Source organism: Megalobrama amblycephala, linkage group LG22, assembly GCF_018812025.1.
Source record: "Megalobrama amblycephala isolate DHTTF-2021 linkage group LG22, ASM1881202v1, whole genome shotgun sequence".
Lineage (NCBI taxonomy): Eukaryota > Metazoa > Chordata > Actinopteri > Cypriniformes > Xenocyprididae > Megalobrama > Megalobrama amblycephala.
In genome coordinates, this window is record NC_063065.1 from 24,739,269 (window position 1) to 24,759,611 (window position 20,343).

Genomic DNA, 20,343 nt, shown 5'->3' on the forward strand with positions numbered 1-20,343 from the left:
AATTATTATTTTTTTAATTTAAACAAGTATTAATTAAAAGGCTGTAAAACATACCACTACAAAAATATAAATACTTTTAAATAACAAAAACATTTTAAAAAAATGGGAATGTTTATTTTATATTATACTAATGAGAATTTGGGGGAAAATGTGCTTTTAGATTATTTTTAGATAATCTTTAATGTACATGGTAAAAACTTAAATTACACTTTGCCGAATAAGTTGGCAAAACTCAAAAGATTTGAGACAATCAGTTGCCTCAAATTTTTTAAGTTAGGAAATTCAAAGTTTAAGTAAGCAGAACTGATTTTTTTGTTTGTTTGTTTTTTTTTTAACTTAACTTTTTTTACTACTCATACATTGTAATTGTTTTTAACTTGAAATGTTTGAGTACACTCATACATTTAACTTAAATTTATCATGTAACCCCAATGTAAATATTTTTATTAGTGTAAAATTAGCTAGCTATAACAAGGTAATTCAGAACATGCTAACTTGCTAATTTGCTAACATGTTAACAATAGCATGGTATAACACTTGCTGAATGAGTACAACAATATGAAGCATCTAACGTACCTGCTCTTAAACCAAGCTGCGTGCACCACTTGATACCATGATGGTAATTCTCCAAAAACCCACATTAACAGAAACTCTTCTAATTTAGCATAACAAAACATTAATCACTACTAAATCTCCCACTTAACATTAATCTTGCACAAAAACATTATATAACACTTAATTTTAGCATTTACTCTCCCTTTCTTTCCTGGGAAATAGAAATCCCTATCCAGTTTCAGTTAAACTCTTAACTTCGTCTAAATTAAAAGAAATAACAATGAAACAGTTAAGATCACTTGAAATATATCAGTTCTGTGAACTTGAAAGAAAAAGAAAGTGAGTAAAACTCATAAAAGTTAATTTGACTGAACTCATTTGTTTAATTTAAGTTTGTCCTACTCAAACCAATTAATCATTTTAATCAGCTTAAATTAGAAGCACTACAGGAATCTTATATTACAGGTGATCTGAATTAGAATCTGTTTTAGTTTCACTTTGAATTTGGTTTTTGCACTGTTTTCCCATTCTGTTTTCTATAGGTTAGCTTGTGTTACTATGGTAAATTATTAGTTGCGTCCCAAATGACACTCTATACACTATACACTTATACACTATGTACTTGTGCACTATGCACTCATCCATGTAGTGCGTGAATTGTAGGTTATTGAATTGTAGGTTATTGTAGGTGAATTGTAAGGTTATTTTGTCATTTAACAAAGTCTGATCCTCCCTTCCCCTCCACTACGTAATTAAAGCTGCGACAGTTGAGTGCACGAAGTGCCCAACATTCCACACTTCGTTTTTTCCGTTAATTTAGTGCATCATCCGGGTATTTAAAGTGTACTTTTTCTTTTTGGAATTTTCAGTGTGAACGCACTACTCGCACTATTTATACTTAAAAAAGTCATAGAATAGTGCATAAGTACGCGAATTGGGACGCACCTATTGTTTGACTCATTCCCTGCACCTGTGTCTCGTTTCCTTGATTAGTGTATTTACAGCCCTGTGTTTGTCTCTTTAGTTGTCAGATCTCATCATTACTATTGTGGTTAAAAAAAAAAAAGATGCTGTTTGCAAATAGATCCAGCCCTTTTCCAACCCCAAATAATAATGTATGAGAATGATATTTTGATCACAATGAGAATTTGGGGAAAGAGTGCTTAATTGTCATTAAAATAATAAAAATAATATCAAAATGCAAATTAAAATGGTCTATATGCTTAAAATATTTTGTTTTCATTAATTTTTGAGTGAAATGTGAGCATCACCTGTATAATCTATTCATAACCTATTTGTTGATGTGTGTTCTCCGTATTTATATTTTTACTCAGAGCACTCAGGAGTATGTAGCCTCAAGTAAACACCGTAGAGCGTGTTTTCTATTATTTTTGTGTGCCCTTTGCTTTGAATCGCTGTTGTTTTTGAATCCCTGAGGCTTGTATGTCAGCAGCAGTCTTACTGTCCCAAAAAATGAGGTTGTTCCCTGTTCACTGGATGACTTTACCCACGGCTAAAAGCTCTAATCCACACCAGAGATTAGATTTCTTGGACAAGCTTCTGTATGTGTGTTGATGCGTTTCGCCAGTGAATAATTTTGGTCCATGTGTGTATTGTTATTTATCAACATGGCAGTCTAGAGACAAGACAGCCAAATCATTTGCTCTTTGGGTTGAGTGTTTTGCTCACAGGAAGTCATCATGTAGCGGCAGGAATTGCCTGACATAACATGTTGCTCAGATTTAGGAGGTTATGGAGCTCCAGGCATTAGCCAGCAGAGTTCAGCAGTGTTGTTGGGAGCTTACAAATATTTGTGGATAGATGAACAGATATACTTTCCCCAAGGAGAAATTCAGGTGCAAAACAACAGTATCGAGTGTAAAGATCACAGAAAACATCACATTCAGAGACATAGTGTAATCAAACAAGACATTTCAATATATGAATGCATTGTTTGATAATAAAGAGTTTTCTTCTGACATTTCATGTAAAATTAGTCTCACATGACCAGAATTTTGACTATCAGCATGAGGTCTTGTCCATTTTCAGCATATTCTGGCCAAGAACTGCTCACTTATACAGGAAAAGACCACCTGATTGACATGCAAAGTCAATCACACTTTTTATTTATTTATTTATTTATTTTTTTGGTGTTGTTTTGGGGGTGAGAAATTAAAGAAACCACAGTGTCATCTGGACCGGATGAAGAAATGTTCTTAAAATTGTGTGTGTTCAGATTTTTTTTCTATCCAAAAGACATAAATACTGAAAGCTGAAATACTGAAAACTTCTTTTTGAAAGAAGTCTGTTAAACTGCATTTATCTGTCTATTAGTGGTGCAACAGATCACTAAACTCATGGTTCGGATCATCTTATGGTTTTTGAGTCACGGATCGGATAATTTTTCAGATCAGAAATTTTTTTTAAAAAATGGTGGGGGGATGTAACTAACTTTTCATTTATTACTTAAAGGGTTAGTTCACCCAAAAATGAAAATTCTGTCATTAATGACTCACCCTCATGTCATTCCAAACCCGTAAGACCTCCGTTCATCTTTGGAACACAGTTTAAGATATTTTAGATTTAGTCCGAGAGCTTTCTGTCCCTCCATTAAAAATGTATGTACGGTATACTGTCCATTGTCCAGAAAGGTAATAAAAACATCATCAAAGTAGTCCATGTGACATCAGTGGGTTAGTTAGAATTTTTTGAAGCATCGAAAATACATTTTGGTCCAAAAATAACAAAAACAACGACTTTACAGACAGCAGCAGGTATTTATAGGCTACCATCATTTTAAGACCTAATGTAAGGATCCAATATAATGATACACATCCAATTTCTTTCTTAACTGTTTACATTCACTTAAGACATAACTGACTGTATTTACGAGAATACTTGGGGAGATGGGTATTTTAACATAATTTTGTGTATGTATCCGTTCAAGCGCAAGGAAGCAAGAGGAAGCAATTCGTGTTCGCACACTATCTGAAATACGCCTTTCTCTGTGTGCGCGATTCGGGTGTGTACAGCTGTGCGCTCAGTTAACAGCATTCAATCGAGTTCTATAAACTCTATATCTATCTATCCATCCTATCCATCCATCCGATTTTCTGCTCAAGAAACATGTACTACGTATTATTATCAATGTTGAAAACAGTTGTGCTGCTTTATATTTTTGTGGAAACCATCATAACTGTTTTTCAGGATTCTTTGATGAATAGAAAGCTCAACAGAACAGCATCTAGCATCTCTTCTAAGTGTCCCAAACAAAACTATGCAGATGGTTCAGAGATTTGCATCCAGTAACCTCAAAAAGTTCATCAAATAATGTGGTTTCTCTGCAGGATGAGTATCTGAATGAAGATGTGGATGCTCGAGTGATCGAATATGAAGACAACCAGACCGCTGCTGGACCTGTTCCTTCAGAAGCCCATGGGCATGTTATCGCTACTGGACGAGGAGAGTCGCTTTCCTCAGGCAACTGACCAGACCCTCGTCGGCAAGTTCCCCTCCCTAAAACATCATAGAGCTTATAGCTTTATTTGTGTAAACCTGGTGGCTTATGACCAGGGACACTTACACTCTTGCTCACTCTCTCTTTCTCTCTCTCTCTCTGTCACACACACAAAAACACACATTCTCAGACATATTGGTCAGACCCACAAGAACAAGGGAGAGGCTGTCATCAAACATTTACTGGCATGCTAAGTTCTCTTGAGGACTCTCTCAATGGAGTCTTTGAGTGACAGATCAATAATTCAACATGCCAAGACTAGACACCTAGCTGGTTTTCTATGACCTAGCTTTATTCATTTACTGTATACTGAATAAAACAGATGGATGAATGTATTCATGATATCATGAATGGATGAAGGATGAAGTAATGAATGAGAGTTTGATTCGGGTCAGTGAACGAGCAAATGTATGAATGAGTGAGCGAGATGAATGAGTGGATCAATGAACAGTTAAATGAATGAATAAATTAATGAGCTAATGAAACAAATTAATGGGTGAATGAGTGAATGAATTTATTGTAATAAATGCGTCTTTTGTTTAATCAGAGAAATTTGAGGACAACTTAAAATCCAAAAACTTCTGGAGACCAAAGAGAGTTGATCTGGGCTTTGGAATCCATCACTATGCAGGCAAGGTAGAAATGTTTTATATTTGATCAATATTTATTTAAGCTTTTTTTTTTTAGATGTACAGTACTATAGAAACAGAGATATGAAGGAGAATTAAAGGGAAAGTTGACCCAAAAATAAAAATTCTATTATCATTTAGCCATTCCACGACTGTATGGCTTTCTTTCTTCTGTTGGTAGCAAAACAGTTTGTGCCTTTGACCTCCATTGTATGGATAAAAAACACTAAGACATTTCTTAAAATATCTTATTTTATGTATGTGCGTGAATGATGACAAAATGTAAATTTTCATCTCTTTAAGCCAAGTTCATCTGTCAAGATAATAGTCTGTTGGATGTAAACACATCTTGTTTCTCATGTGATTAGGTGATCTATAATGCCAGCGGCTTCCTGGCTAAGAACAGAGATGCTCTGCCTGCTGATATTGTTCTTCTGCTGAGGTCGTCAGAAAATGAACTGATCCGTAAACTGGTGACTCACCCGCTCACTAAAACAGGTTTGCTTTGACTTTTTACTCTGTTGAAACATTTAAAGCCTTTGGTTCATCTGCTGTTTAGATGCTTCAGTTTTTGTCCTTTTGTATACATATATTATTCTTTCATGTTGATAGGGATCCCACAAATACACACACATTCATCCAGACATGCAAGCTTTAGGTGTGTGCATATGTGTATGTTTAATTCGCCCTGTCTGTGTGAGATAGATTTTCTAAACACTGACCTCTAATAATGTGTCAGTCAGTGCTATCATTGTGTAATTGCCTCGTTCAAGGACTCATTTTTCCATTGTGCTGCCAAAGAACAAAGCAGATGGGGACATTTTGTTGCTTTGAGTACATCCACCAGTTTCCATGACTTTTGAGTCCTGCAGTGTGAATACTCTTCATTGGCAAAATAAACTGAGGCCCTAACTCACGTGAAATCCTAGATTAGGGTTGGACAATACGTTTATATACAGGATAGATATTTATCAGAAAACTAAATTCGAAAATAATGGTCATAAACTTTTAAAGTAATTTTTATATATGTAGCTCTCATGTTCTACATATCTCTGTGTGAATGAGTGGCACAGTTTTTATACTCAAGCATGTGCAAATCTTTTGGTGTTTTTTGGCATCTGTTGTCTCAATATATGAGACACACCACATGAACTTCATCTTCAGAGCTGCTCTGAGAATCACTTCACAAATATTTCACCATTTCATTTGATAAAAGCTATTGGCAAATACATACTGAAACTCAAAGGTCTTCACTACAAGCCCACCAAAATAAAACTTTAACTTTAATCATTGAAACAGAAATATATGTTACTACTATTTATTGTAAAATTTGACTTTTTTAAAAAGTAGTAGTAGTAGTAGTAGTAGTAATTATATTATATTAAAACATTAAATTAGTATTAATTTAATGTTAATTTAATGTGAGTATTATTATTATTATTTTAAAGGTGCCATCGAATTGAAAATTGAATTTACCTTGGCATAGTTGAATAACAAGAGTTCAGTTACATGGAAATGACATACAGTGAGTCTCAAACTCCATTGTTTCCTCCTTCTTATATAAATCTCATTTGTTTAAAAGACCTCCGAAGAACAGGCGAATCTCAACATAACACCGACTGTTACGTAACAGTTTTGATCATTAATATGTACGCCCCCAATATTTGCATATGCCAGCCCATGTTCAAGGCATTACACAAGGGCAGCCAGTATTAACGTCTGGATCTGTGCACAGCTGATTCATCATCAGACTAGGTAAGCAAGCAAGAACAATAGCAAAAAATGGCAGATGGTGCGATAATAACTGACATGATCCATGATTACATAATATTTTTAGTGATATTTGTAAATTGTCTTTCTAAATGTTTCGTTAGCATGTTGCTAATGTACTGTTAAATGTGGTTAAAGTTACCATCTTTTCTTACTGTATTCATGGAGACAAGAGAGCCGTTGCTATTTTCATTTTTAAACACTTGCAGTCTGTATAATGCATAAACACAACTTCATTCTTTATAAATCTCTCCAACAGTGTAGCATTAGCCGTTAGCCACAGATCATAGCCTCAAACTCATTCAGAATCAATGTAAATATCAAAATAAATACTTATGCGATTAGACATGCTGCATGACGAACACTTTGTAAAGATCCATTTTGAGGGTTATATTAGCTGTGTGAACTTTTTTTATGCAGTGATAGAGTCGAGAGCTCCGGAGGGGGCGGAGAGCGTGCGATTTAAACGGGCCGCAGCATGAATCGGAGCATTTCTAATTATGCCTTAAAATAGGCAGTTAAAAAAGTGAATTAAAAAAAATCTATGGGGTATTTTGAGCTGCAACTTCACAGACACATTCAGGGGACACCTTAGACTTATATTACATCTTGTAAAAAAAACGTTCGATGGCACCTTTAAAGAATATTATATACAACCATTATACCAATATACAGTTTATAATTTCTTCTAGCAACTGTGTCAATTTTTATTTCATTACGTTTTAAAAGATTGATTAAATTGTTAGTTTTATGAATTAATTTAATTAGACTCCAGTTTTGATGATAAATTTGTACTAAATCATAAAATACAGAATCCAGAAAATGGAGCAAATGCCACATAATCTAAAGTTCATCCACATATAAAAGTAGTGCATCTTCAAAAGACAATATAGACAATTTTACAGCATGAACAATACTTTTATTGGTTGGAAATAATTTAAATTAGTGCTTTAATGAAAATACAAGCTGTACATTTGTGCTTTTAAACCCTCCAGTCAATATGCCCCAAAGTCTTTCATTGTAAGCACACACACTTGTCCTTTAGACTGATGGACCAGTGACACGGTTGCTAACAACATGACACAGATTCTGTTATCTTTGCCCAGTTTCACGAACAAGGCTTTAAAGTGATAGTTCACCCAAAAGTGAAAATTCTGTCATTAATTACTCACGTCATTCCACACCTGTAAGACCTTCGTTCATCTTCAGAACACAAATTAAGATCTTTTTCATAAAATCTGATGGCTCAGTGAGGTCTGCAATGACAGCAAGATAATTAACACTTTTAATGCCTAGAAAGCTACTAAAGACTAAAGACTACTGTTTTAAATATGTCTTTAGTAGCTTTCTAGGCGCTGAAAGTGTTAATTATTTTGCCTATCAATGCAGGTCTCACTGAGCCATCAGGATTTGATCAAAAATACCTTAATTTGTGTTCCGAAGATGAACGAAAGTCTTTACAGGTGTAGAATGACATGAGGGTGAGTAATTAATGACATAATTTTCATTTTTGGGTGAACTAACCCTTTAAAGCCTAGTTCCATATTAAAATGTATGTTTGAAGCTGTCATAACTAAAAGCTACTTGCACTGACATATCTTCAGCCTATGTCAGTGCCGATTGTTTTGTCTCAAGATGCACACCAGTAATGTTTTTTTTTTCTAAAGCACTTTTATAAAAGCTACTTAAATGTCCTAATTTAACTAAGGCCTCCTCCTGTCTTAATCTAAGCCCTGTCTGTGAAACCAGGTCCCTTAAATTGTGTTTAAACCAAAATATTCTTCTAACAGGTGGTGCTCCCTTAACATGATCCACTAGAGAAAGCAATACTAGCCTTGATTTAAGCATAGCTTGCATGAGCAGGCCCAATGGTCAGTATAGTCACATTCTATTAGATTACACTGCATTATAGGTCACACCACAATCACACGGACTGGAAATGTCAGTACAAACACCATCCTGTCTGAAACATTAAACAGGGATGTTGATCTATTGGTCTGAACGAATGTATGTAGCACTCTCCCTAGAAAAGGAAAATGTGCTCACTCCCATGTGATCTAATGTGATGAATGGAGGTTCGTCTGACTGACACAGTCGATTACGTCCAAGTGAGATTCACTCGGGATTGTTTCCAGGAAGTCTGCTGGGATTTGAAACCTAGACTTCATTCATATGTCTTTTGTTAGCTACTTGACCATTGTGAAGCTTATTTATCTGTCACAGCACTGACCTCTGAAGACCATACATCTCAGTGCCCTTGAAATGGTTAACCGTGAAATAAATGGTAGATTATCTTTGAACAACATTTGACTTATCTAATAAAGTATCAACAGCAGATTACTAATGTGTGTGATATTATTTCCCCTGACCTTTCTCTTTGTGCAGGTAACCTGGCTCACACTAAAGGCAAGGCTATGGGCTCTGCTCGTATGGGCACGCAACAATCACAGCGCACCATTAACTTTGCCAAGGTACCTTGTTTAGCCCTCTTTTCTGCTCTGTTCTCTTATTGCCACTGTGCCTTTAAGACTTCCATATGTAAATGACCTGTTTTGATTAGCAAATTTCATGGAAGTGATATGAGCAACAATAACTTGCTGAAACCTGAATAGCTATTGATATGTCAATTTGGATGTTCATATGTAATATGATCAAGGTTGTGCTGTTTTATTTTATAGGAGCTCCAGTGCTTTCACTTTCACTAATTTTCTTTCCCACTCTATTTTTTCTCTCCATCTCTTCTACTTTTCCATCAATGAAATTCCCACTCCTCCTTTCTATAATGTCTTCTATCTAAAGTTGGAGGGTCTTATGTTGTTCAGTTCTGTATCATTCAGTGAGGTAATGATCCTGTAGTATTTGTGCTGTACAGTAGAGAAGTGCTCTTAAAGGAAATGTGCCTTTTGCCAGCCGACACTGTGCTCACTGTTTTTGGTGTTCTGTTTGTGTACATGTGGGTCTTTCTCAGGAAATGGTGTTTCCCTTTCGAGGGAACTCGCACTGCGTCCCTAAGGGAGCGCTATGGGAACGCCCCCTTCGGGACACAGTGTCTCGTTCCCTCTCTCAGGGAACTATGGTTATAGTCATAACCTGAGACGTTCCCTTTCGAGGGAACTCGCACTGCGTCCCGAAGGGGGCGTTCCCATAGCGCTCCCTTCGGGACGCAGTGTCTCGTTCCCTCTCTCAGGGAACTATGGTTATAGTCATAACCTGAGACGTTTTTTGTTGTTTAATTTGAAATAGTTCTGAACTTTCAAGAAAAAAAAATTCAGACCCAAAGTACCAGGAATCATTCAACCTTAAAGGTGCCCTAGATTCAAAATTTTAATTTACCTTGGCATAGTTGAATAAGAGTACATGGAAAAGACATACATTGAGTTTCAAACTCCATTGCTTTCTCTTTCTTATGTAAATCTCACTTGTTTAAAAGACTTCCGGAAAACACACGGATCTCAACATAACACCGACTGTTATGTAACAGTCGGGGTGTACACCCCAATATTTGCATATGCCAGCCCATGTTCCCAACATTATGAAAGGCACGCGAATTAAAGGGGCGGCGCGCTGAAAAAATCAGTGCATAGTTAATGATGCCCCAAAATAGGCAGTTAAAAAAAATACTTTAAAAAAATCTATGGGGTATTTTGAGCTGAAACTTCACAGACACATTCAGGGGACACTTTAGACTTATATTACATCTTGTGAAAAAGCATTCTTGGGCACCTTTAAAATTAACTGAAACCAATAATACAAGTGGTAAAATAAAACAAAACACAAGAATCAAGTTCACTGTAAGTGGTCTGTCAATAAAACATAGCCAATACTCATATATAGAAAGTGCAAAGGGTCATACACACAAAGAATAAACACCATCAGGGTAACACACAACACTAAAATAATGCAATAAATATTAAAAGGTTAGTTCACCCAAAAATGAAAATTCTACCTTTAAAGTGTCCCTATTCATGGCATTTGAAAGGTTCCTATTTTTGTTTTGGGAATCCCCAACAACAGGTTTACAAGCATGCAAGGTCAAAAAACACTTTCATTTTTACCTTATTTGCTCAATGACTCCAAACGATTCGCTCAACAATTAATTTTTCCAAACCTCTCGTTTGCGTGACGCTAATCTGCGGTGATTGGTCAGATGACTTCTGCTGATTAACACGGAGTACAGTATACAGTGCTTGCATCACTTACATTGTTTTATAATAATGATGGTGCTCCGCTCTGTTCTAAAAATAAAGACTCAGAGAGGAAATAAGTTGTTTCGCGTTTATGTTAGTGAAGCTAGCCCACAGCTCGGTGGTAAACACACAAGCAGTCATGGTATAGGGGAATGCGGGGCACAAACTAATGCAGGGTTTGTTGTAACACACATGGTTTAAATACTTCCACACGTGCTAGCATGAAGAAACTTAGCATATTTACTAGTTGCCATCTTGACAATATATAGAGAAAAAAATGCGCCAAAATTCATACATCTTTGGAAGATATCACTGAACAATAGCAAAAGTAAATTTCTTACTTAAGCAAATTTTTCATCTATATTTTTTGTGTTTATTTAAAATTAGACAAATCTGATATTATTTTAAACTCCAATCTGGTATTTAGCAGTTTAGATAGTTCTTTAATGCTTCACTAACTATCAGAAGACACTAACCAGGTTTAAATTCCAGTTTCACAGATCAGGTTCGTTGTAACACTGTGTTTCAATGTGCCCCGCTACTAGAACTATGCTTTTCTATACAGTTACGATACAACTGGCATATTTAACTTTAATGAATTTCTTTTGAGAAACCATGGAAAAAATATGAATAAAGAGTGAGAGGAAGAACCTGAACCAGAAAATATTATTTCAAGAAATTTACAGCATTTGTACTGGCTCGTCTATTTATCTCGTGTTCTGTGAGAGTGTTCACTGTCAAACCACAAAATTATTTAAATTTGAATTTCTAAAAAAATGCCATTATTTTATATGAAAAAATTATTATTGTCTTTTATTGACAAAATATTTTAGTTTGTCATGTATATTTTTTTAATTAAATCAGATAACATTTTTAGTTGTCATATGGTCATGTTACAACGTGCCCCATCACATGTTACAATGTGCCCCACCTGTGGGGCATGTTGTCATATTTCACTTCCCTTCTTTTGGGGTAAATAAAGTATATGCTGTATTAATGAAACAAAGCCACATATTAATGAAACAAAGCCACATATTTGTACCAGACACGTGTGAAATTAATATGGAACAAAAGAAATTCTCTGAACCCTAAGTAGATTTACACAAATTGAGAAAGTCAAAAAGCATTAGATTGTGCCCCGCTCTCCCCTATGCGTTAGACCAACACAGAAACGTATTGATAAAGCACTGCAGTTGTACACCAACGTATTGCTCTATTCTTTATCATAACTCCAAGTAATGACAACGACAAACATGTAACACATTTCTAGACAATTGCGAGCGAACACATATTGCTGTTAGCTTGTTAGCTAAGAGACCTACAACCTGCGCGAAGCGTACACAACACACATAACTAAATACATATTGTGCATGCTACAGAGAACATAACAGCAACTATTATTAATCATACATACAGATTGTAATTCGGAGGAGGAAGAAGCTGGTCCAAATAAACTGGGTACTGACTTCAATAACAACCGGCTTGCGAATCCTTCATTGAACGCATTTAGGTTGAAGAAGCAGTCGTCAGTAAAGTGACGGGAGCACAGCACAAGGTTTGGGCTATATTGCTGTGGTAAAGATGTAAAGATACCCACTGATGAACCACTGACGAATTCTTCACGGAAACAGCGGTTTCAAGTTTTCCCTGGTGTCTGCACGCGCAATAATTGGGCAGGCAAAATGATAATGTTTCGTTTTGACGTCACAACGAAACGGCTTGGGATAAGTTTTACAAACGACTCGTTTAATTGACTAATTACTTTTGAGAGACTTTATACTTTATATATGGTGCACTTTCAGATTTAAAACTTCGCAGGATGTTTTCATTCACTTAGAGCTATGTTACACACTCCATGAAAGGTAATTTTCAAAAATCCATAATAGGGATACTTAAATTACTCACCCTCATGTCGTTCCTACACCTGTAAGACCTTCGTTCATCTTCAGAACACAAATTAAGACATTTTTGATTAAATCTGAGAGCAACGTTTTTTTTACAGTTAGTAGACTTATTTTATGAGAATCGAACATTGAACAAATAAAATTTAGTTGAGACACCATTTCTTGAAAACGACATGTCTGTGAGAATGAAAGAGTATCTTCTCATGTCACATTACCCTACCAGCTGTCTAATAGCTAATGCATTTGTAGATTGACTCATTTGCAGCTTGATTAGTTCATATAATTGGCATTAGAATTGAGTGTCCCTGTGGAATAAGGAGAATTGTGAATTTTTTCTGTGCAGTTGTGTGTTTTTTAAAAAACATCTACTTGTGTTCCAAATTGTATTTTTTAGCATTAAGGTCATTATTCCTAAGAGAATTATTAAGAGAACATTTGAGCTACTTAGAGCTCTCATTCAGGTTATACTCTGAAATGAGTGAGGGTTTTAAACATATTGAAATGATGTCTTTGATGAAGACCTGCATACATTACCATTCATTTGCATATTTAAGCATGCTGTCTTTAGAAAATTTCACATGAAAGATTTCATCCATTTTAGCCCACGTAAAATAAAAGCACCTGTGTCAGTGTGTGATTCTGCTTTGTGTTCAGTATTCGAAAACACCTTGATAATATAGCCTGGTGAAAAATTCATGGCCGGTTTTAGAGAAGAAATTTGGTCTTACTGATGATTGGCATAAGTTCCCCCTAAATTAATGCTTGTTAGATTGCTTTGCAAATTGATTCATGTAGTTAATTTCATGTATATTATTAATTTTTAACAAATAATTTTATATACTTTCCTGGATTCAAATCAGACTGTCTTATCACAATCTTTATGCATTTCTTTTTCAGTCTTCCTCTCGGAAATTAACTCCCACCCATGACAAAACAATGCTTGCCTTGCCCGTTGACACTGTACACATGGTGATTTGTTGAATAACTTTTCTCCAAGAAGCAACACGCAATAATTTATTATAAACAGATTTATGTTTATAAAAAGACCCCTTTTATGTTTACAAAAAGACCCATTATCTCTTCTGTAGATTTTCATGATCAGCATGCTGAATATTTTGTGTTTGTACAGGCGGAGAGCACAGGGGACAGCACACATCACCCCAGAGAGACCACCAACATGAAGACACAAACTGTAGCCTCTTACTTCAGAGTAAGACTTTTGAAGACTATAATGATGAGAACCAATAAAATGGTCACACTCTTGTTCACAATCTTGCTTTTTTTCAATGTACTTTGCAGTATTCTCTAATGGACCTGTTATCAAAGATGGTGGCAGGCCAGCCTCACTTTGTGCGCTGCATAAAACCCAATAATGATCGTCAAGCCCACAAGTTCGACAGGGAGAAGGTTCTGATCCAACTGCGCTACACTGGAATCCTAGAGACGGCCAAGATCCGCAGACAGGGTTACTCTCACCGCATTCTCTTCAACAATTTCATTGAGAGGTCAGACAGATGATCCAACAATATCAATTTTGCATAGACCTCTTTTCCACCTAAATGGTGTCTGTGTTGGTGCTGGAGTCAATACCTCTGCCAAGGGACTTGATAACCAGGCTGTGTTTCCACTGACTTGAGAACTGAACAGTGACGTAATATTACTACATTCTTATAAATAAAGGCTCTTTATTGACATTGATGGTTCCATGAAGAAACTGAACATCCATGGAACTTTTTCATTGCACAAAACCAATTATGAAACCCATCATGATCTTCAATCTTAGTTTTTATTTTAACATCCAATCTATTTTAATTCAGAATCCATTATGCCATCACAATCTGGCTTTGATGCAACAGCCAAAAGTTGATCAAATATATGACAAATAAGTTTCAAAGACAAGGAGCTTCACCTTTTCGTCTGTGGAAATGCATATACAGGTGCTGGTCATATAATTAGAATATCGTGAAAAAGTTCATTTTTTTTATTGTAAATTATTTTTAAAAAATGAAACTTTCATATATTCTAGATTACCTAGATGTAAAGTAAAACATTTCAAAAGTTTTTTTTTTTTTTTTTAATTTGTTGATTAGAGCGTACAGCTAATGAAAGTCCAAAATCCAGTATCTCAAAATATTAGAATATTTACCTTTGATTTTCATTAAATAAACATCCCTACAGTATAAATTCCAGATATCTCTTGTTCTTTGAAACCACACTAATGGGGAAGACTGCTGACTTGGCAATGGTCCATGAGACAATCATTGACACCCTCCACAAAGAGAGTAAGTCACAGATGGTCATTACTGAATGGGGTGGCTGTTTACAGAGTGAAATATCAAAGCATATTAAATGCAAAGTTGACTGGAAGGAAGAAATTGGGTAGGCAAAGGTGCACAAGCAACAGGGATGACCACAAGCTTGAGAATACTGTCAAGTAAAGCCGATTCAAACACTTGGGAGAGCTTCACAATGAGTCAAATGAAGCCGGAGTCAGCGCATCAAGAGTCACCACACTCAGACATCTTCAGGAAAAGGACTACCAAGCCACTTCTGAAACAGAAACAACGTCAGAAGCATCTTACCTGGGCTAAGGAGATAAAGAACTGGACAGTGAACAGTGGTCAAAAGTCCTCTTTTCAGATAAAAGTAAATTTTGCATTTCATGTTGAAATTATGGTCCCAGAGTCTAAAGGAAGACTGGAGAGGCACAGAATCCAAGCTGCTTGAAGTCTAGTGGGAAGTTTCTGAAGTTAGTAATGATTTGGGGGCCGTGACATCTGCTGGTGTTGGTCCATTGTGTTTTATCAAGTGCAAAGTCAAAGCAGCCATCTTCCAGGAGATTTTGGAGCACTTTATGCTTCCATCTGCTGACAAGCTTCATGGAGATGCTGATTTCCTTTTTTAGCAGGACTTTAGCACCTGCCCACAGTGCAAAAACCACTTCCAAGTGGTTTGCTGACCATGATATTACTGTGTTTTATTGGCCAGCCAACATGCCTGACCCCTGAATCTATGGGATATTTTCAAAAGAAAGATGAGAAACAGTCGATCCAACAATATACAGATGATCTGAAGGCTTAGTAGTGCCTCAGCAGTGCCACAGGCTGATCACTTCCATGCCACACTTCACTGATGCTGTAATTTGTGCTAGAGCAAGTCATTTGCTGTAATATGTGCTGCCGACCAAGTATTGAGTGTACAAATGAACATACTTTAAAGAACTTGAACTTTTCTGTTTTGAAAATCCATTTTTTGATTGATCTTAGGAAATATTCTAATATTTTGAGATACTGGATTTTGGACTTTCATGAGCTGTACGTTCTAATCATCAAAATGTAAAAAAAAAAACTTTTGAAATGTTTTACTTTACATGTAGGGAATGTAGAATATATGAAAGTTTCATTTTTAAAAATAATTTACAATAAAAAAATGAACTTTTTCACGATATTCTAATTATATGACCAGCACATGTAGTGGACCACCAGATCCAGTACTGGCATTAGCACATTCCCGGTGAAAAAAGGGATTGCCTCCTGAATGTAGAATTTCTCAGTTGTTATGTTCAGTGTTTTAATAACCATTGGGATTTTTCAGGTACTCTATATTAGCATTTAGAGCCAATGAAGAGCCAGCAATGAATCCAGAGACATGTGCGATTATTTTGGAGAAGGCCAAACTAGAGAACTGGGTTCTGGGCAAAACAAAGGTTTGTTAAAGAAAAGCATTAATAACTACTGCAGTTGATGTTCAAGAAAGCTCATAAGTATGATGGTTATGTGTCCAGGTCTTTCTTAAGTACTATCATGCGGAGCAGCTGAATCTGATGGTGAGGCAGACCACGGACCGGATTGTTCTAGTCCAGGCATATGTACGGGGGTGGATGGCATTCAGACGATATCGTTTGATGCTGGAAAAGAGAGAACAAAGTGCCGTGGTGTTACAATCAGGTGAGCTCATGTTGTTGACCTGATGCAAAAAGTCCAATACTCTGTTGGACCAGCTCTAAAATCTTCTTTCTTCTAGCATACCGAGGACACAAAGTTCGGAAACGAGTGGCTGATGACAAAAGCAAAGCAAAGTCAGAAGTTGCTTTAACCCAATTTCAAGCTTGTAAGACAAACAAATCATTAAAAGTATTGAAGACACTGTATTAAATGGGTTTAGAAGTCATACACAATCACTAAATCACACTATCTTCATGCAGTGTGCAGAGGATATCTGGCAAGGCAGACATACAAGGAGTTAGTAGATGAGAAGAACAAAGCTGCTGCAAAGATCCAGGCCCATTACAGGGGACACAAAGAGCGGAAGAGCTTTAAGAGGAAAAAGTAAGACCCATTCTTATTCCATCTGATTGTAGATTTGCTTAAAGAATCTGCTGACAAACAAAATCTATAATATTCAGTCAAAGGTTCATCAAAGGTCATTTTAAATTCTCTCTTATCAAGCTCTTTTTCTTAATGCTCTTATTCTTACTCCTTACTGCTCTTTTTATTACTCCTTTTTCCAAGCTTTGTCTTCATTTTCTTGCTTTAACTGGGGACTCCAGAATCTCTAACTATCTAACAAACGGTATACTGTATGGTGACCCTAAAATGAATACTGTCCTGCAAGGCCATTTTTACTACATTCATGAGATAGTGTTGATTACAGTAGCTATTCCAACTTGTGTTGGTATGAAAAGGCATGAAGTAACACCGGTATTAGTTCACTTCAGAATTAAAATTTCCTGATAATTTACTCACCCCCCATGTCATCCAAGATGTTTATATCTTTCGTTCTTCAGTCGAAAAGAAATTAAGGTTTTTGAGGAAAACATTCCAGGATTTTTCTCCATATAGTGGAATTCACTGGGGTTCAACGGGTTGAAGGTCCAACTTGCAGTTTCAGTGCAGCTTCAAAGGGCTTTAAACGATACCAGCCCAGGAATAAGGGTCTTGTCTAGCAAAACGATTGGCCATTTTCTAAAAAAAAATAAAAATTTATATATTTTTTAACCAAATGCACATCTTTCACTGCTCTGTGATGCGCCACCCTTTTATGTAATCACGTTTGAAAAGTCACACGTGATAGGCAAAAGTACCGATCCAGTGTCTACAAAGCGAACGTGCAAAGACTAAGTCAAACGGCCTTTGCAAAAAAAAGGTAAAACAACTATGTCAGATGATTTTGAAGTTGGATGAGAAAATGAGGAGTTTTTAGCCCTACCGCAGTACTTCCACCTTTGTCACGCGTGACCTTTCCAACATGATTACGTAATGTGTGGCGCATCGCAGAGCAGTGCAAGACTAGCATTTGTGGTTAAAAAGTATATCAGTTTTTATTTTTTTAGAAAATTACCAATCATTTCGTTAGACAATACCCTTATTCCTTGGCTGGGATCGTGTAGAGCCCTTTGAAGCTGCATTAAAACTGCAATTTGGACCTTCAACCCATTGTACCCCAGTGAAGTCCACTATATGGAGAAAAATCCTGCAATGTTTTCCTCAAAAACCTTAATTTTTTTTCAGCTGAAGAAAGAAAGACATCTTGGATGACATGGGGGTGAGTAAATTATCAGGAAATTTTAATTCTAAAGTGAACTAATTCTTTAACATTGCCAATTTGAGTCCGGGCTGAGTCAGAAGGCTTTTCTGCCTGTTTTTTGCATGTTCTCCCGTGTTGTCGTGGGTTTCCTCTGGGTGCTCCGGTTTCGCGCACAATATAAAGTTATGTGGGATAGGTGAATTTGAAACTCTAAACTGTCCATAGGTGTATGTGTGAATGTATAGTAGACTGGCAGCATCCCCACAACCCTACTTCTGGCAACCGTTTTTTTGAAGATGTATGAATGGATATATTAAAATCTTAGACACTTAAAGGAATAGTTCACCCAAAAATGAAAGTTATCCTATAATTTAGTCTCCCTCAAGCCATCCTAGGTGTAAATAATGGGATATAATTAGGTATGTAATGGGATATTTTTCATTTTTTGGGTGAATCATTCCTTTAATGCTGCAATCGACCAGTCAGAGTCAGATACACATAGAATCACACTGCAAAAAATGTTGTTCTTACTTTTTACTTGTCAAGAAAATGCTTCTTGATTTAAGAACTTTAAGATATTTTGACTAGAAACAAGACAAAAACTCTAAGTAAGAACAGCATTTTTTGCAGTGCAAGAATTTGACAATGCTGTGGTGGTATAAACTGATTTGTTTTACACAGAGAAGCCATGCAAAAGGAAAAGACTGAAAAAACAGAGGAAGGGGCAGAGGTCCCATCAGAAGCAGATGGTCCAGTTTCAGAGGAGCCACCACAGGAAGGAGGTGAAATGGATGATGCTGATGAAAAGGCTGCTGTGGTCCTCCAGAGCAACTACAGAGGTTACAGAGAAAGGAAGAAATACAAGGAGCGTCGGGAACGGAATAAGACCTTGACCGGGGATGAGCTGGCCATTTCCTCATCCAACCCTGAAAAACTTACTTCTGAAGAAGATTTGGATTCTATACAAGAGGAAGGGCACGAGAATATAGAGGAAGAAAAGGAGACTGAAGAAGAGGCTGCAGATGGAGGAGATGAGGACCCTGAACAGGAAGCCAAGGCAGCCACTGTTCTACAGAGCAACTTCAGAGGTCATAAAGAGCGTAAAAGACTCCAGGAGGAGGGTAAGATACCGGTTAGAGGGAAGAAGGAGACACAGAGACCTTCTGTTGAGGAGGAGCTCCCTATTCCAGATCCACCACCTCCAGAAGAACTGATGGAATTCACAGAGGAAATGGAACAAGAAGATGAGGCTCCAGCTGAACCCTCAGGAGAAGATGAACAGGCCAAAGCTGCTGTGGTCCTTCAGAGCAACTTCCGTGGCCACAAAGAGCGTAAAAGACTACAGGATGAAGGCAAAATCCCAAGGAAAAAGGCTAAAGATGATCTGGCTAATCCAGAAGCTTCAGAACCAGACATTGTTATTGAGGACCTTCCACCTCCTCCATTAGAACTTGAGCAAGACCAAGACCTGGATTCCAGTCCATCAGGGGCAGATGAAGAACATGCTGCAACTGTTTTACAAAGCAATTTCAGAGGCCACAAGGAGAGAAAGAAATTGAGAGCTGAGAGAGAAGGAGCCACAGGAAGAGAGCAAGAAATGTCCCAAGAGGTGGAGGAGCAGGAGAATGAGGAAGTTCTGGACATCACAGATGTTCAGCTGGAACGGAAGGAGGTAGAGGAAGAGGAGGACATACAGGCTGAAGAAGGCCAATACGATGAGGAGCAGGCAGCCATTAAAATCCAGAGCAATTTTAGAGGTTACAAAGACAGAAAGAACCTGAAAGCTACATCACAAAAACAGGACGAGGAAGTGGAGTCGCTCTTCAGAGAGGTGTTGATTATATATTTATTTAAATATGAGACTTGATTTAAGACATATATATTCTTTACAAATTATGAGTCTTTTACACAAAATTAATTTTTCTTTGTAACCTGCTCAGGTTTCCAAGGCTTCTGAGGATTACCTTTCCCTGCAGAAGAAGTTAAATGAAATCATCCTTGCCCATCAGCTCAACCCCAGCAAAAATGGGATGTTTGTGAAAGGACAACCCATGAATGGCTACATGGGCTGCTATCAGCCACCAGGTAAACAAGTCTCATTACTTTTATCTGTTCTTTCCCTGACCTCCTCCCCCAAACTAGTTGGTACACCAAAGTTTGGAAGCAAAAAGTGTAAAAAACAATGTGATTTGTTCATATTCCGGCTCATGATAATTAAGCAGGAAACTGTCTTGTTTGGGTCTTCTAAACTTCCT

The 20,343-nt window shown here is 36.8% G+C and overlaps 1 protein-coding gene across 1 annotated transcript in view; it reads left to right on the forward strand.

Moving 5' to 3' along the window:
• myo3a (myosin IIIA) overlaps positions 1 to 20,343 on the forward strand; it is a 128,362-nt gene that overhangs the window by 93,796 nt on the left and 14,223 nt on the right. Inside the window, 14 exon segments of the mRNA XM_048174702.1 lie at positions 3,903 to 3,956; positions 3,958 to 4,057; positions 4,620 to 4,708; positions 5,070 to 5,199; positions 8,857 to 8,942; positions 13,460 to 13,531; positions 13,692 to 13,772; positions 13,862 to 14,067; positions 16,157 to 16,268; positions 16,347 to 16,509; positions 16,586 to 16,672; positions 16,767 to 16,890; positions 18,770 to 19,919; positions 20,029 to 20,173. Of these exon segments, the coding sequence (XP_048030659.1) occupies positions 3,903 to 3,956; positions 3,958 to 4,057; positions 4,620 to 4,708; positions 5,070 to 5,199; positions 8,857 to 8,942; positions 13,460 to 13,531; positions 13,692 to 13,772; positions 13,862 to 14,067; positions 16,157 to 16,268; positions 16,347 to 16,509; positions 16,586 to 16,672; positions 16,767 to 16,890; positions 18,770 to 19,919; positions 20,029 to 20,173 (2,599 nt within the window).